Source organism: Peromyscus leucopus, chromosome X (assembly GCF_004664715.2).
Source record: "Peromyscus leucopus breed LL Stock chromosome X, UCI_PerLeu_2.1, whole genome shotgun sequence".
Lineage (NCBI taxonomy): Eukaryota > Metazoa > Chordata > Mammalia > Rodentia > Cricetidae > Peromyscus > Peromyscus leucopus.
This window is the reverse complement of record NC_051083.1, coordinates 40,312,447-40,330,742: the sequence shown is the minus strand read 5'-3', so window position 1 is coordinate 40,330,742 and position 18,296 is coordinate 40,312,447. Positions and strand designations below refer to the sequence as shown.

The following is an 18,296-nucleotide window of genomic DNA, read 5'->3' as shown; positions in this document are numbered from 1 at the left end:
CATAACCTGACCTTAAGGCTAATCTTCTTAGTTTAGGGATATGAGATCATAAACCATTCAGCAGAGCCAAAGAGGAAATATTGGACAGATGTACGTTGTTGTGGTACAGAACCATTGGTTGATTCCATGAAACTCCCTCTAACTAGCTGTCTTAAAAGCTTTGTCAGTTCAGTTCCTTCACATCCACTGACCTACTTTGAGCTTCTGCAGAAGACCAAAGACAGGTGCCACCATGGTAAAGTTTCTGCTGCTGGCATTGGCATTCGGACTGGCTCATGCTTATGATGAGGTAAATTCATTTGGTCTGTGCCTATGTCTGAGGTTCCTCAATAGAGTATTTCTGTGGATGTGATTTGTCATTCAGTTAGTCCATGCAAGTTAATATCCAAGAAATAATCTTTCTGACTTTCATTCAGGTACACTTTTCCAGTCATATTTCTCTAGGATGAAACAAATGAAATAAGCAAACAATGGGTTCAATTCACAGAGTCTGAGGCCAAAACATGAGCAGTTCCACAAAGTCTCAAGTCCAAAATGCTTTGTGGAGTCATCTTATTACCCTGCATTATTCTACAGCCCTAGAAAGAGATTCTTGAACTAATATTCAAAATATTATTGATTGGTAGTTTCAGTTTGTATATATATTTCCAAGGACTGGGATCAGATATGTGAAAACCAACTCACATTCTGATGGCCTGTTTTTTCTCTTCCTTTATTTGCGTTTGTTGTTTTTTCAGCTTCAAGGAAAATGGGATACCATTGTCGTCGCTGCTAACAATGTTGAAAAGATAGAATTAGGTGGAAATCTGAGACTCTACGTACGTGAAGTTACTTGTAACAATGATTGTACTGAAATGTACATCACATTTTATGTCAAGTAAGTAAACTGTCAACCATGTAAACCGAGTAGACTATGTTTCTCAGCCTTTTAGTTGTTAAATTTACAGGGGAATGTTCTGTTTCTGGTCATGAAATCACATCTTTTAGCAATGTGATTATACTATTCCATGATGGGGTAGCTTTGGACACCACACAGAGGTTAGACACTGTCTCCAATTCCATGAGTGTTTCCTTAGAAATCCTTTTGGTTGGAGGCTTGTGGTTGAATTTCTTTGCTCTAATATAAGATGCAGGAGATTCTAAGGTTCTCATTTCTAGTAAGTCAAAAAGTATGTGTGAGCATTTGTGTCAAAGTCATACATGTTATCTTATCCAATCAATGATGTCATTAAAAAGTCTTCCACTAACAAGTCAGATAAATCTAACTTATGAATCCCTTTCTCTGAAGCTTTAGGTTCAAAGACTTTCTCTGGCATTTGGATGACTGTGTTCAATGACCGACTACATAACACCATAAGGACTAAAATGATTAGAACCATTTCTCTCTTATAGCCACAATTGTATGTTTTAGGTTACAAATAAAAGCACTTAAAACACATGCATATAAACTGGTGTCCATATTATTGCTGGACTACAACGAGAGAGTTAGCGTAATGAAAATCATACTCAGTACCTAGTGAAGTTTGGATAAGGAAGGCATCAGAACCTACAGAGCACTTGCCAAAATTGGCACAAATAAAGGAAGTCATCTGTACAATTACAAACAGGATGATATTTTCTAAACAAGAATTAGGAATAGCGAGGTAAGCATAGCAACTTCAGTCCTAGCTCTGTACACTGTTCATAGATACTATTACTCCCTCAAGTTCAATATAACACTTGAAGATTTTATCATGAATTTCAAGGTTATAAAGATTAAACTATGGTTTCTCTGTTTGATATTTAGTTTGAATGGCCAATGCTCAAAGACCACAGTCACTGGGTATAAGCAAGCCGATGGCACCTACAGAACCCAATGTAAGTACAGGATCTGGGAGTTTCCTCTATGAACAAAAGCAATGTGAGTGTGCACATTCATGCTAATACTTCAGCTACCCATAGGGACATGGATCTAGAATAATTTTGGCTACTCAGAAAGTTATCAATCCTTCCAATGAACTGAGATATGCTACAAAGTCAGATTACATTGTAGGCCATCTGAACTTTACTCGGAGAACACTATTACCTAAAAATGTAAATAATTCTAGCAAAATGTCTTCAAATAGTTTTTCTGCATGAAAATTTATTTCTAGTTAATATTCATTGTTTTTTCTTTCATACAGTGTCTCAGTTTGTTGTCGGACAGGCCTGCCACTCACCAATAGGTCTCAGTGGCCTCAAACACCTTTGTAAACTTCATGCCTCAAGCTCTCAAGTACTTACATTGCAGACATGATGTGTCATCCTTGATTCATGGACAATTTAAATTAACAGTGCTATTTCAAAGTTTCCTTTCTCATATTTTGGAGAGATCACAATGTTTAGATTATTGGATGATAAACTTCAGTTTTTAAAAACAGTTATGGGAAAAATATGTTTTAAGAATTTCAGACTGACTACTCCAATTGTATCAGAATTGCTAAAGGAATAGCAACACAATTCCACTGATTTATACATAGTTTGACTTTTGGTTTGATGTAGCTGAAAGTTTTCCTGTGTCCCCCAGCCTGGCCCGCTGTCAGGACAAATCTCTCTTAAACCCTGCTCCCTCAGCCGCTTGGACCGAAATGAACACACAAGGCTAATATTATTTTTAAACTTTGGCCATGGCAGGCTTCTTATGATCTAGTTCTTATATCTCAAATGAGCCCATTTCTATAAATGTATACCTTGCCACATGGCTTGTGGCTCACCAGGATCTTTACATCTTACTTCTCTTGGCAGTGCCTAGCAGCATCTCCTCTGTTGTCTGTCTCTTTCTTCCTCCTATCTGTTTGGATTTTCTGCCCATCTCTAAGTTGCCTTGCCATTATTTATTAACCAATCAAAGCAACATATTTTCACAGCAGTTTGATCCTAAATGAACAGAGGACACATTATTCTGGCAAGCGTAATGTTTTTCCTAACTTAACATGGGTATTAAAAAGCAGTCCTGTAATAGAAAAATGACCAGATCCTAAAATCTTTAATCTTCCCATGAACCACTTTTATCATTTAATAAGTGTCAGTAAGTAGAAATACCATACACACACACACACACACACACACACACACACACACACACACACACACCATAATATGAATGTCTGGTATACTCAAAATATTCATTTTTATATTTTTTTATAAATAATATTACAAGGTGATAACTTGTGCATATTACTAATTAGTATGGTCTATTTTTGCACATGTACTCATTTGCTCACCAAGTATTACCATGATGTGACACCAGTGTAATATACTTTCAGGAAATTGACAAATGGGCTTTAGGATCTGGTTGAAAGGGAAAGGAATAACCAAGTGACTGGCCACACATGTCTTGACAAAAGGATTTCAGAGGAAAGAGAAAGTGTCTGTACTTAAGATTCACTATCAGGTTTGAAGAGCAGAAATGATTGTTCACCATACAGTGCTGGGACATGCAAAATGAATGACTACAGGAACACCTTTGCACACATGTGTCATATGATAGTGAATCAGAGATGATTGCTAGAGTCAGAGTCAATATTATTGTTTAGCAAATAGGTGACATCAAGTAAAGTAGAAAAATGGCTGACACTGAGTTTTTAAATATTTTCATTTTACAGATGAAGGTGACAATATATTTCAACCTGTGTATGCAACATCAAAGAATTTAGTCTTCACTGGTAAAAATACGGATAGAGCTGGCAAGGAAACCAAATTGATTTTCGTTCTTGGTAAGAATGATAGTGCATTCTCTGAAATCATAGCAAAATTATCACTGTCCAAAAAAGGATTAAATCAGATTCACCCCCCAATACAGTATCATGGGATTTCCAAACTTACGTCCACTAACTAAATGGTAGTCCTGTTGTTGTGTGGACCAACTCTAACATCACATTGTAATTCAAGTAGCATGGTCATTGATGACTAGGGACTGTGGGGGAGGCTATTGGAAGAGTTTATCTTCATGTATCCTCACTGGAAAAACAGAAGCAAATATTGTTTTCCCAAAGTTCAGACCATTTTGAGTGTCATTTGATCAAGTGTTTGCAAAATTAAAACATAAACTCTCGAGTATAGACTCAGGAGAAATGTGAAGGTTCCATTGAGAGGCATTCATGACTCCCTAGTGTTATGTTTTTAAAAGTGGATAGGATTGAGATACATGAATTCTCTAGAGAAGAGTTTTTATTTTTGATGCATCATGGAACACTGGAAAGTGATGTCATACCACTATTTAGATTTCATTAAATGGAACATGGGTAAATTATTATTGATTGTATTGACCCACCCAGCATAGATGAATTTGGAGAAGTTGAGATTTTCTGCTGCATACCATGGTGGGACACTAAGGAAGCAATGCAAGTTTTATAGAATTCTACCAAACATGTCTCTGACATTGTCATTCATGAAATGTAGGAAAAAGTAAGACTTTGAGTCAAGAAGAAAATGAAAAACTTGAGGCATTGACTGAGAAAGAGGACATTCCAAAAGAAAACATTCGAGATGTTCTGGCCACAGGTAACCTCAATGAAATTTTTTTGGGCTATAGCATATATGTATGTATATATATATATATATATATATATATATATATATATATATATATTCATTAAAATACATTTCTTCAAATACTGTATCTATCTACCTATCAATCTATCTATCTATATTCCATCTACCTAATTATTAAGATCCATGATTCAGATCATATCTAGTCATATGCTATCTTTCAGTTGCCGTTTCAAGTAATAATCATTGGGAAGCTGTTATTATATTCTTTTGATAACATTTCTGTCACTCATTACCCCACTCATAATCTTTTACAGATACTTGTCCTAAGTAAAGACCTTCTGTAGGTGAGTAGAAACAGAAGTCATGCTTAATCATCTTGACATTTGAATGTATTTGTGCTTATTACATAAACAATTAGAAATAAGTCTGTGACAAAGGAAAAGAACTAAAAATTGGGCAAAATCGGGACAGAATATTATTTGCTTTTTAAAGCTGAAAATTTTACAGTGACAAAAATGAAGGATAGAATATATTTATTTATAAAACAATATGAAAGATTTTTCTCTCATTCAGAATTGCCAATATTTTTACATTGAGGAATATTATATCAAGAAAATGTGTCTTGTCATTTGAAAAATCTCAGTTGATTTATGATTGTGGAATATTATTTGCCACAGATATGGTAAAAGCCTGCTGAATTTTTCTATGTATTCTTTGAATCCTCTCAATCTCAACTTTCATGTGATGTCACAGAATGTCATTATTTCCTGTAGGCAGTGCTCCTATGGAATCCAAAGTATAAGATACTTGTAGTTTTTTAGGAAAGGAACAGTTTGTGTATAATCCCTTCTCTATACTCTATATTGTTATATTTAATTTTGTGTTCATGCACTCTCAAGGATAAAATCTTTCCTGTCCTTTCAACTATGTTTTCATTTTTGCTTTCATGTTTGCACAGAGGACAACCGGATGACAATTATACAACATATCCTCTTTACCATGGAATCAGTATCACATATAAATCACCATTTCTTTCTGAATGAATTGTCCCCTCTCTTGTGAAGTCAGCATACCACATTCCAAATTCCTGACTTACCTCTCCTTTCCTTTTTCGTGATCTATGAGCTGTTCTTACTTTTCTGAATGATTAAATAAAGTGATTCAAGAAGCAATAAGATTGTGTGAAAATGATCTCATTCAAAAAGCACATAAATATCCACTAAGCTAATTAAAATAATTAGTATAACAAATGATATCTGTGGTTTTTTTCATTTTTCTTTATTATGAAATTTTCCACTCACTCTACATACCACCCACAGATCCCCACTCTTCCCTCCTCCCACCCCACAGCCCTCCCTCCCAAGCCACTCCACATCCCCACATCCCCCAAGTCAAGGTCTCCCATGGGGAGTCAGCAGAGCCAGGCACACTGAGCCTAGGCAGGTCCAAGCCCCTTCCCACTGCACCAAGACTGCACAAGGCTTTAAACCACAGGCACCAGATTCCCAGAAGCCTGCCCTTGCACCAGGGTTGGACCCCGATCCCCCTCCCTGGGTGCCCCCCCCCCAAACAGTACAAGCCAAACAACCATCTTCCATATACAGAGAGCCTAGTCTGGTCCCATGGGGGCTCCACAGCCACCAGTCCACAGTTCATGGGCTTCCACTAGTGTGGCCGGTCATCCCTGCATGTCTTCCCATCATGATCCCTGAAGTGCCCTGCCTGCAGAATCCCTCCTCTCTCTCATCGATTGGATTCCAGGAGCGCAGCCTGGACCCTGGTCGTGGATCTCTGCATCTGCCTCCATCAGTCACTGGACAAAGACTCTATGATGACAGTTAGGGTATTTGTTAGACCAGTCACCAGAGAAGACCAGTCCAGGCACCCTCTGGACCACTGACAGCAGACCAAAGTGGGGTCATCCTTGTGGATTCCTGAGAGCCTCCCCAGCACCCAGCCGCTTCCTATTCCCATGGTCTCCTCATATATCATGGTATCTTCCTCCCTGCCTTCCCACTCTGTCCCTGCTCCAGCTTGATCCTCCCATTTCCCTATGTTCTCATCTCCCAATCCTCGCCCTCTGCTACCCCCACACACCCAGTCCACTCATGTAGACCTCATCCACTTCTCCTTCTCAGGGTCTTCCATGTGTCCCTCCTAGGGTCATTCCCTGTTAGCTAGCCTCTCTGGAGCTGTGGGGTGCAGTCTGGCCATCACCTCCCTCATATCTAGTATCCACTTTTGAGTGAGTACATACTATGTTTGTCCTTCTGAATCTGGGTTACCTCACTCAAGATGATATTTTCTAGCTCCATCCATTTGACTGCAAATTTCATGATATCATATTTTTTTTTTTACTGCTGAGTAGTACTCCATTGAGTGCCACATTTCTTAATCCATTCTTCAGTTGAGGGGCATGTAGGTTGCTTCCAGGTTCTTGCTATTACAAATAATGCTGCTATGAACATAGTTGAGCATGTGTCCTTGTGGTAAGATTGAGCATTCCTTGGGTATATGCCCAAGAGTGGTATAGCAGTATGGAAGATTTTTAGTTTTATGATGTCACAGTTTCAATTCTTGGACTCTAATTCTTGACAAATAGAATCCTGTTTGGAAAAACCCTGCCATACACTTGTAGCTTGAAAGATACTGCCTATGTTGTTTTCTAGGGTGTCCAGCGTTTCAGGAGTCAGATTGAGGACTTTGACTCACTTGTATTTAATTTTGTGAAAAGTAATAGATTGGAATTAGTTTTAATGTACTGCAAGTAGACACCTAGGTTCCTAAGGGACATTCTTTGAAGACACTGTCTTTTCTCCAGGGTAGGCGTTTTGACATTTGCTAAGGTCCACTTAGCCATAGTAATGAGTACTTGTACTTAGGTCTTCTACTTGATTCTATTGGTCTATAAGTCTATTTTTGCGCCTGTACCAGATTGCAATATTTTATTATTCTCTTTATGTTTTCACATAATGATAGTATTACTTCACTTCCCCTTCCTTTTTTCCCATCTAAACAATCCCATATGCCCTTTGTGCTCTTTTCCAAATTCATAGCTTCTTTTTTCTGGAATTGTTGTCACATAAATATATGTGTGTGTTTATTCCTATGATTTTTCCACATAGGAAAATACAAACTGTTCAGTACGTATAATGTTACTTATGTGTTTACAAGCCTACTATTTGGTATTGAATAACCAATTACTATGCTCCTCAATAGAAAGATTATATCTCCCACCCATGGCTTTCATCAGTTGCTTGTGAGTTTTATCTGTAGGACTGAGGCCTCATGATGTTTCCCCAGTCTACTCTGGCATGCCTATTGTTGTTGTCATCCTTATTCTGCTGCTATTGAGACAGTCATATAGATGACACCTTGTGGGTATAGCTTCTGATATTACTAGGATAAAGAATCTCATACCAAACTCCCTGACCCTCTGGCTCCTTCTATCTTTCTGGCCCCCCTTACACAATGTTCTCTGAACTTTAGGTATGGGGATGTTTTTAAATATATCCTTTGGGACTAGGCTCCACATCTCTGCCATCTGATTGGTTGTGGTTTTCTGTAATCATTCAGTATGTTGAAAACAGAAGTTTGATTTAAGAGAGGTGAAGAATACACTTTTCCATGGGTATAAGTACAAAATTGTGGTTGTTTTTGTGTTTATCATTGTTGTTGTCATTGGTGCTGTTAAGGGCTATGCTGATTTAATAATGTGGCAGTTATTTGTACTGTACATCACATCATTAGCGTGGGTAGTTAGCTAGGTTTTTTAACCTTCTAGCTCTATAAGGTATCTTAAACACAGCAATGATAATACCTCCTGTATTCTTCATTTATCACAGGATTCGTCATAAAATCTAGAGTCATTTCTGGTTCCATATGAAAATTAGGATGTATATTCTTTCCTATTTGTGTGAAGAATGTTATGTTTTTTGTTGTTTTTTTAATTTTGCATTGCATTATATCTGTGAATTGGGTTTTTTTGCTGGATGATCATTTCTCCAATATATGTTCTACCATTTTATGATTATTAAATGCCTTTTCACTTAGTAGGATTTTTTTCAAAACCTTTCTCCTGAGATTGGAAGTTTACTTTCTTCTTCTTGGTTATGTAACACCCAAAATATTTTCTTTTAAAGAAAGATGCTCTTTTAAATGGGATTCTGTTCATGATAACTTCCTAAGGTGGCCTTATTTTTGGTATACAAAAAGGCTGTTGATTATTGTAAACTGATTCTTTCCTTGTCATGTTGTTTAAATTGTTGAATTTACTAGACGAGTTCTGGGACAGTTTGCCTATATCTTAGGTATAATAGCGTGTCACCTGAAGTTGGAGATATAGTAAGTTCATCTTTTCATAGATCTGTGATTTTAATTTCCTTCACTTCCTGTATTGCTCGGTGTAATACCTCCAACACAATATTGTAAAGGAGTGGGGATAGTGGGCACCCTGTCTTCTTCAAGATTTTAGTAGGTTTCCCTTTCAGTATTTCTACATATAGGATGGTGTTGGCAAGTATGTTTGTCAGAGATAGTTTGTAATATTTTGAAATATGTTCCCTACATTAATACTCTCTCTTGGAGTCCTATTTATAAAGCATGAGATATGCTGTCTAAGGCTTTTTCTTCATCTATTGAGTTAATCCTGTACTTTTTTGCCTTGATTACATTTTATGATTTATTGAATTCTGTATGTTGAACCATGCCTGAACCTCTAGAATAAAGACACTTTAATCATTTAGAAGATCTTCTTGAAATGGGCAAGTATTCATTTTTCTAGTTTCTCTGTTCTTGGGCATCTCTCTCTCTCTCTCTCTCTCTCTCTCTCTCTCTCTCTCTCTGTGTGTGTGTGTGTGTGTGTGTTTTCTATGGTGGGTATTAAATTAAATGGCTCTTTATAATATATTTTGATGTGATTCTTTGTATTCTATGTTGAAAATAAAATGCTATGAGTTAGGTTGTAATTCTTCTTTGAAGGAATTGTGGTATGAATGGTGTCTTTTTTATGAGTCTCCCCATTAATTTTAAGAGCAACTGAACAAGTTTTCACTTTCACCAATAAGGAACAAATGCAGCCCTTTGTATCCTCATCAGCTTGGGATATCATATCTTGGTTATTCTGACTGCAGTAAGACAAAATCTCTAAGGAGTTTTACTTTTTTTCCCCTGATGGCTAAGACTTTTATGTTTTTCTCAGCCATTTGTATTTCACTTTCTGAAAACATCCCTTTTAGCTCTATAATCCATACTTTGAAATAGAGTCATTTGTTTTCTGAAGTTCATTTTGCTGGCGGGGCAGAGAAAGGAGGTTCGGTGGGCATTGTTAACTTGCAAAACTGGCACCTTTGGGAGGCTTCAGGTTGGTATGAGAACTCATCTGCAAAAAAAAAAATCTGCATTGTGATGCATGAAGATTATCCCTGACCACCATAAAAGTACTACCAACTAAGACTGGTATTTAAATCATCTCTCTAGTATTCTTGATTTAGAAATTACAATTCAGGATACACTTAGAAATTATACTGCTTGATGAACAGAACATTGGTAGTTGGATATGTTCATGAAACCAAGCATGATTTACCTTCTATAACTCAGGACATAAGTTCAACTAATCACCTTTGAGTTACTTCTAAGAATGGGCATACTTTACCCATGTGGTCACTATGTAAATGCTGTGCATTATAACTTCCATGCCATTTGAAGACTTAGCAGCTTAGATAGCAACTTTTGATAGTAAAAGAAGTAGTCATATTCCATTTACCTCTAAAATGACCACTTATAAGTAATTGAAGACCAAGGGGCCAGGACTGAACATGAATGCATATTAGAAGCATCAACAGGACACAGTTGGGCTACAAATTTCTGGGTAAATCTCTCACTCTCAACACACACACATACACACACACATTCAAGTAAATATGAAATTTCATGATGAAGATGGAAAAATGGAAGATTTTGAGGGTACAGAAATAGTAGTTATTAGTTGGAGGATAATGGTAAAATTGATGCAAATAGACACTGAATATACAAAATTTTCAAAGAAACAGTCAGTATTTTTTCTAAAGTAACATGGTTTTACAAGTCAAACAACAAAAGATTAAATAACAGGAGTGTTTGGATTTTTTTTACAACAAAAACAAGGTCATTGTTCCTTATTCAATCTTTTGCTGATAAATATTGAATGTAATTTGCATCTGTTATATATTTACACTTCAAGAAACTGGATGTAGCAACACTGTCAAAAATTTTTTCTTTTTCTTTCTTCCAAGCCCTTTTAAAAAGATTGCATCTGTCTTTTCTATTTTGATAGCTAGCTACATTCTAAGGAATCATTTTAATACAAACAGAAAATTATAATATATACACAAATATTTGTAGGGCTTGGTATCTATGGAATATACTTCTCATGAATTTACTCTATTCTTCAAATGTGAATGACTCATGTGTACCCTAGTAAAGCATATCCAGATTAATTTGCTTACTGAAGTCATTTAACAAAAGATAATCTCCTCACATGTACTTTTGAAAACAGATTTCATCCTCTTTTTTAAATAATGTGGAACACAGAGGCAGACCCAAAGAGTTTGTTATGTGAAACCTTTTATTGTGTTAGGACCATTCAAACACAAATCACAATTTACAGCTGAAAGAGGAAATATGAAGCATAACATAAAATTCACTTCTGCAGTGTTCTTGTCCATGGTTCCAGTAATTGTGACATTTCCAAATATCACAATAGTTTTCAGTAATGCAAATATTATATTGCAGAAATCTACGGCCAGGGGCCAGGCTACACTCTTGGAATCCAATCAATGAGAGAGAGGAGGGATTCTGCAGGCATGGCACTTCAGGGATCATGATGGGAAGATAAGCAGGGATGACCGGCCACACTAGTGGAAGCCCATGAACTGTGGACTGGTGGCTGTGGAGCCCCAATGGGACTAGACTAGGCTCTCTGGATATGGAAGATAGTTGTTTGGCTTGTACTGTTTGGGGGGGCACCCAGGGAGGGGGATCGGGGTCCAACCCTGGTGCAAGGGCAGGCTTCTGGGAATCTGGTGCCTGTGGTTTAAAGCCTTGTGCAGCCTTGGTGCAGTGGGAAGGGGCTTGGACCTGCCTAGGCTCAGTGTGCCTGGCTCTGCTGACTCCCCATGGGAGACCTTGACTTGGGGGATGTGGGGATGTGGAGTGGCTTGGGAGAGAGGGCTGTGGGGTGGGAGGAGGGAAGAGTGGGGATCTGTGGGTGGTATGTAGAGTGAGTGGAAAATTTCATAATAAAGAAAAATGAAAAAAACCACAGATATCATTTGTTATACTGATTATTTTAATAAGCTTAGTGGATATTTATGTGCTTTTTGAATGAGATCATCTTCACACAATCTTATTGCTTCTTGAATCACTTTATTTAATCATTCAGAAAAGTAAGAACAGCTCATAGATCATGAAAAAGGAAAGGAGAGATAAGTCAGGAATTTGGAATGTGGTATGCTGACTTCACAGGAGTGGGGACAATTCATTCAGAAAGAAATGGTGATTTATATGTGATACTGATTCCATGGTCAAGAGGATATGTTGTATAATTGTCATCCGGTTGTCCTCTGTGCAAACATGAAAGCAAAAATGAAAACATAGTTGAAAGGACAGGAAAGATTTCATCCTTGAGAGTGCATGAACACAAAATTAAATATAACAATATAGAGTATAGAGAAGGGATTACACACAAACTGTTCCTTTCCTAGAAACCACAAGTATCTTATACTTTGGATTCCATAGGAGCATTGTCTACAGGAAATAATGACATTCTGTGTCCTCACATGAAAGTTGAGATTGAGAGGATTCAAAGAATACATAGAAAAGTTCAGCATGCTTGTAGCATATCTGTGGCAAATAATATTCAACAATCATAAATCAACTGAGATTTTTCAAATGACAAGATACATTTTCTTGATGTAATATTATACAATATGAATGTATTAGTAATTCTGAATAAGATAAAATTCCTTCATATTATTAAAAATATTCTATCCTTTACTTTTGTCACTAAGATGTTTAGTTTAAAAAGACAGATATTATGCTGTCCTGATTTTGTCTAATTTTGTGTTCATTATTTTTCTTTGTCACAGACTTATTTCTAACTGTTTATGTAATAAACACAAATACATTCAAATATCAAGATGATTAAGCATGACTTCTGTTTCTACTCACCTACAGAAGTACTTTACATGGGACAAGTATCTGTAAAAGAAAGGGAATGGGGTAAGGAGAGACAGAAATGTTATCATAAGAATATAAGAACAGCTCCCCAATGATTATTGCTTGAAATAACAACTGAAAGATAACATGTGACTAGATATAATCTGAATTAGGTGTCTAATTGAGTATATATATATATATATATATATATATATATATATATCAACATACATATATACACATATATATATATATATCTATGCTATAGCCAAAAAAAAAATTCATCGAGGTTACCTGTAGCCAGAACATCTTGAAGGTTTTCTGATGGAATGTTGTGTTTCTCAACATAAGCCTCAACTTTTCTATGTGCTTCTTCAGTCAAAGGCTCACCTTTTCCTACATTGCATGAATGACAATGTCAGAGACAAGTTGAGTAGAATTCTGCAGAATTTACATTGCTTCCTTAGTTTCCCAACATGGTATGAAACAGAAAATCTCAACTACTCCAAATTCAATTTTACTCGGTGGATCCAGACAATCAATAATAATTTTCCCCATGTTCCATTTAATGAAGTCTGAATGGTGGTATGATATCACTTTCCAGTGTTTCATGATACATCAAAAGTAAAAACTCTTCTCTAGAGTATCCATGCATCTCAATCCTATCCACTTTTAAAAACATAAAACTAGAGAATCATGAATGCCTCTCAATGGAACTTTCACATTTCTCCCAAGTCTGTACTTCATATTTTAATTTCATACACTCTTGATCAAATGACACTCAAATGGCCTGAACTTTGGGAAAACAGTATTTGTTCCATTCTTTCCAGTGAGGAAACATGAAGATAAACTCTTCCAATAGCCTCCCCCATTGTCCCTACTTGTCAATGGCCATGCTACTTGAATTACAATATAGTGTTAGAGTTGGTCCACACAAAAATAGGATTGTCATTTAGTGGACAGGAAGTTAGAAATCCCATGATACTGTATTTGGGAGTGAATCTGACTTAATCCTCTTTTGCAGAGTGATACTTTTGCTACAATTTCAGAGAATCCACTACCATTCTTACCAAGAATAAAAATCAAGTTTGTTTCTGTGCCGGCTCTATCCACATTCTTACTCTTAAAGACTGCATGCGTTGCTGTTAAATACGTAAGTTCAAATTTGTTGTCACCTTCATCTGTAAAATGAAAATATTTAAAAACTCAGTCTCAGTCATTTTTCTACATTATTTGATGCCACCTCTTTGCTAAATATTAATATTGACCCTGACTCTAGCAATCATCTCTGATTCACTATTATATGACACGTGTCCAAAGCTATTCTTGTAGTCATTCATTTTGCATATCCCATCATAATACAGTGACCAATCATGTCTTCTCTTCAAACTTGATAGGGAATCGTAAGTACAGACACTTTCTCTTTTCTCTGAATGCCTAGTGTCAAGACTTCTATTATGACCAGTCACTTGGTTATTCCTTTCCCTTTCAACCAGATCCCAAAGCCCATTTTTCCATTCACTGAAAGTATGAAACTATGGTGTTTTACCATGATACTTGGTGGGCAAATGTGTACATGTGCAAAAATAGATGGTACTAATTAGTAATATGCACAAGTTATCATCTTGTAAGATTAGTAATGGAAAAGATGTAAAGATGAACATTTTGCATATACCAGACATTCATGTTTTGTAGTCTGTCTGCCTGTGTGTTTATGGGTTTAAGTGTCTGTCTGTCTGTCTGTCTGCCTGTCTTTCTGTCTCTGTGTGTGTGTGTGTGTGTTTTTTTTTTTGTGTGTGTGTGTGGTATTTCCCCTTGTTGACACTTATTAAATGATAAAAGTAGTTCATGGGAAAATAAAAGGAGTTAGGATCTGAACATTTTCTATTACAGCAATATCTTTTAATATCTATTTTAAGTTAGGAAAACATTAGACTTGCCAGAAGAATGTGTCTTCTGTTCACTTAAGATGAAATCAAAAGTCAAATTGTATATAATTCAGTGGAATGGTATTGATATTACTTTAGCAATTCTTACAAAATTGAAGTGGTCAGTCTGAATTGCTTAAACAGATTTCCCCCTAATTGCTATTAAAAATTGAAGTTTATCATCCAATAATATAAATGTTGTAATCTCTCCAAATTATGAGAAAAGGAAACATTGAAATAGCACTCTTAATTTAAATTTTCCATAAATCAAGGATGACACATAATTTCTGCAATGTAAGTACTTGAGAGGCTAAGGCATGAAATTTGAGAAGATGTTTGAGGCCATTGAGGCCTATTAGTGAGTGGCAGATCTGTCTGATAACAAACTGAGACATTGTATGAAAGAAAAAACACTCAATATCAACTAGAAATAAATTTTCATGCAGGAAAATGATTTGAAGACGTCTTGTTAGAATTATTCACATTTTTAGGTAATAGTGTTCTTCTCCATGTAAATTTCAGATGACCTACAATATACTCTGCCTATGTAGCATATCTCAGTTCTTTGGAAGGATTGATAACTTTCTGAGTAGCCAAAATTTTTCTAGATTCATGTCCCTATGTGTGGCTGAGGTATTAGCATGAATGTGCACACTCACATTGCTTTTGTTCATAAAGGAAACTCGTAGATACTGTACTTACATTGGGTTCTGTAAGAGCCATCTGCTTGCTTATACCCAGTGACTTTGGTCTTTGAGCATTGGCCATTCAAACTAAAAATCAAACAGAGAATCCATGGTTTATTCTTTATAACGTTTAAATTCCTATTAAAGGTTATAAAGAACTTCAAATGTTATAAAGAACTTGAGCCAGTCTATGAACAGTGTATAGAGCTAGGACTTACCTCACTATTCCTATTTCTTGTTTAGAAAAGATCATTCTGTTTGTAATCATACAGATGACTTCCTTTATTTGTGCCCATTTTGCCAAGTGCTCTATAGGCTCTCATGGCTTCCTTATCAAAACTTTGCTCTTTACTGAGTATGACTTTCATTATGCTAATTCTCTCATTCTAGTCCAGAGATAATATCGACACAAGTTTATATGCATGTGTTTAAGTGCTTTTATTTGTAACCTGAAACATAATTGTGGCTACAGGAGAGAAATAATTCTAAGCATTTTAGTCCTAATGGTGTTATGTAGTCTTTCACTAAACACGGTTATCCAAATGCAAGAGAGAGAGAGAGAGAGTCTTTGAACCTAAAGCTTCAGAGAAAGGGATTCATAAGTTAGACTTATCTGACCTGTTTGTGGAGGACTTTTCTCTGACATCATTGTTTGGATAAGATAATATATATGGCTTTGACACAAATGCTCACACATACCTTTTGACTTACTAGAAATGAGAAACTTAGAGTCTCATACATCTAATATTAGAGAATAAAATTCAACCACAAGCCTCCAAACACAAGAATTTCTAAGGAAACACTCATGGAATTGGAGACAGTAACTAATCTCTGTGTGGTGTTCAGAGATACCCCATCGTGGAATAATATAATCACATTGCTAAAAATGTGATTTCATGACCAAAAACAGAACATTCCCTTATAAATTTAACAACATAAAGGCTGGGAAACATAAATAGTCTGCTCAGTTTACATGGCTGATCATTTGCTTACTTGACATAAAATGTGATTTCCATTTCACTGCATTCCTCATTACAAGTAATTTCACGAACGTAGACTCTCAGAGGTCCTTCTAGTACTACCTTGTCAACATTGTTAGCAGCGATGGCAAGTGTTACCCAATTTCCGTCAATCTGAAAAAAGTAAAAGGCAAATAAAGGAAAGAAATAAAACAGGTCATTGAAATATGATTTGGTATTCGCATCTCTGATCCCAGTCCTTGGAAATATGTAAACAATCTAAAACTATAAATCAATAATGTTTTGTTAGTTCAAGATTATGTATCTACAGCTCTAGAATTACACAGGGTAGTATGATGACTTGATTAACACAGCATTTTGGACTTGAGAATTTGGGGAATTGCTCATGTTTTGGCCTCTTATGCTCTGCAAATTCAAACCATTGCTTGCTTATTTCATTTGTTCCATCCTAGAGAAATATGATTGGGAAAGCATACCTGAGTGAAGGTCAGAAAGCTTATTACATTAATACAGACTTGCAAGGACTAACTGAACGACACATCACATCTACAGAAATACACTATTGAGGAACCTCAGACATTTGCACAGACCATATGATTTTACCTTAACTTGAGCATGGGCCAGTCCAAATGCCAAAGCCAGCAGCAGAAACTTTACCATGGTGGCACCTATCTTTGGTCTTCTGCAGAAGCTCAAAGAAGCTCAGTGGATGTGAAGGAACTGAACTGACAAAGATTTTTATACAATTAGTTAGAGGGAGTTTCATGGAATCAACCAATGGTTCTGCACCACAACAACCTACATCTGTCTGGTATTTCCTCTTTGACCCTGCTGAATGGTGTATGATCTCATATCCCTTAACTAGTAAGATTAGCCTTAAGGTCAGGTTATGTTGGGATGATTAATTGAGCATTCTATCAGAAAGAACGAACTATCCCTGTGAGAGCATTAAGGAACGGCTTTGCCTCCAGAACAATACTGGCCGGTGAAGATTATAATGCATATGTCCTACATGATTCATTTAACCAACATGACATGTGATTAAAATACATTCTGAATCTAAGCATAATACTGTGCAGTTAACTGAATTTAAACGGTGGCCTGAGATATATGAGCCCGAGTAACCACACTCTTAGAAGAAAAGATTTTAAAACATTTGGAGGATTTCTTATGAAGATGTTGATATGTCTTGTGCTACTTTTAAGTCTTTCCATACATTGACTACTATAGCCTTCCAGTATATTAATTTCAGCTACCATGGTACAGAGCTACAAGAGCTATCATCAAAGCTTAACTGTGTGAATAATAGGAAAAATGCTGCTAGATATCCACTGGTAATAAAGACAAGTATCACTGATTAAAATAAACACAATCAAGTGAATCAGCCTATAATGTCCTCAGAGAAATTTTATAATAATTGTGCAAAGGGACTCTACATTAAAGCTGAAAATAATGCTTTACATTTCCTAAAGTGATGCCCCTGCCCACACAGTTGACTTCTTTACACATCAAAACCAAGGTCTGTATTGTGCTTAGCCATAGGATCTTGTCATCCATTTCTAGGAACCCCCAAGAAGAATATCAAGACTCTGCAGTTCTTGTTTCTCCTCTGGGGCCTCCCTCTCTAACACATCAAATAACCTACAGTTAGCACTTTGGTAATTTTGTTTGACAACCCACGGTTTCTGACTACACCACTACAAAGAGTTAGCCTGTAACTTATGACACTTTCTTTAGATTATATCCTGTTATTGTCTCTATTTTTTCAGTTTTTGAGATTATTCCATAATAACATCATTCTGCAGTCCCCTTTCTCCCCTCTAAACTCTCCAATATGTACCTACTTCATCTATTTCAATTTTGTGGACTCTTTCTTCACTAAATGTTGTGATATGCATATGAGTTTGAGTGGTCACAACTGAGTGCTAACTTTTATCTGAAGATTTGGAGCTCAGAATAACAGAAGAGACCTAACATGCCACATTTGTCTTTTT

The 18,296-nt window shown here is 36.3% G+C and overlaps 2 protein-coding genes across 2 annotated transcripts; one reads left to right on the top strand and one right to left on the bottom strand.

The window, feature by feature from the left end:
• Window positions 1-232: 232 nt before the first annotated feature.
• On the top strand, window positions 233-7,210 carry LOC114688672 (odorant-binding protein-like). The gene is made up of 6 exons (XM_028863213.1): window positions 233-289; window positions 738-877; window positions 1,787-1,857; window positions 3,624-3,734; window positions 4,420-4,521; window positions 7,182-7,210. The coding sequence occupies exons 1-6, from the start codon at window positions 233-235 to the stop codon at window positions 7,208-7,210; spliced, it is 510 nt and encodes a 169-aa protein (XP_028719046.1).
• A 5,523-nt stretch (window positions 7,211-12,733) lies between these two features.
• Window positions 12,734-17,000, bottom strand: LOC114688671 (odorant-binding protein-like). The gene is made up of 6 exons (XM_028863212.2): window positions 16,906-17,000; window positions 16,316-16,455; window positions 15,339-15,409; window positions 13,779-13,889; window positions 13,003-13,104; window positions 12,734-12,750 (listed from the first exon to the last, which is right to left on the bottom strand). Exons 1-6 carry the CDS (start codon window positions 16,960-16,962, stop codon window positions 12,734-12,736), a joined length of 498 nt encoding a protein of 165 aa, XP_028719045.1. The 5' UTR covers window positions 16,963-17,000.
• Window positions 17,001-18,296: the final 1,296 nt, after the last annotated feature.

Bases quoted from the DNA above. Each gene is read 5' to 3' on its own strand.
- LOC114688671 (XM_028863212.2), bottom strand. From the start codon at position 16,962: ATGGTAAAGTTTCTGCTGCTGGCTTTGGCATTTGGACTGGCCCATGCT. The intron at 13,890-15,338 runs GTAAGTACAGTA...TTCATTTTACAG, and splicing joins TGGCTCTTACAGAACCCAAT to ATGAAGGTGACAACAAATTT. The intron at 13,105-13,778 runs GTAAGAATGGTA...CATGCAATGTAG, and splicing joins AAACTTGATTTTTATTCTTG to GAAAAGGTGAGCCTTTGACT.
- LOC114688672 (XM_028863213.1), top strand. From the start codon at position 233: ATGGTAAAGTTTCTGCTGCTGGCATTGGCATTCGGACTGGCTCATGCT. The intron at 878-1,786 runs GTAAGTAAACTG...TTTGATATTTAG, and splicing joins TACATCACATTTTATGTCAA to TTTGAATGGCCAATGCTCAA. The intron at 4,522-7,181 runs GTAACCTCAATG...GTTGTTTTCTAG, and splicing joins TCGAGATGTTCTGGCCACAG to GGTGTCCAGCGTTTCAGGAG.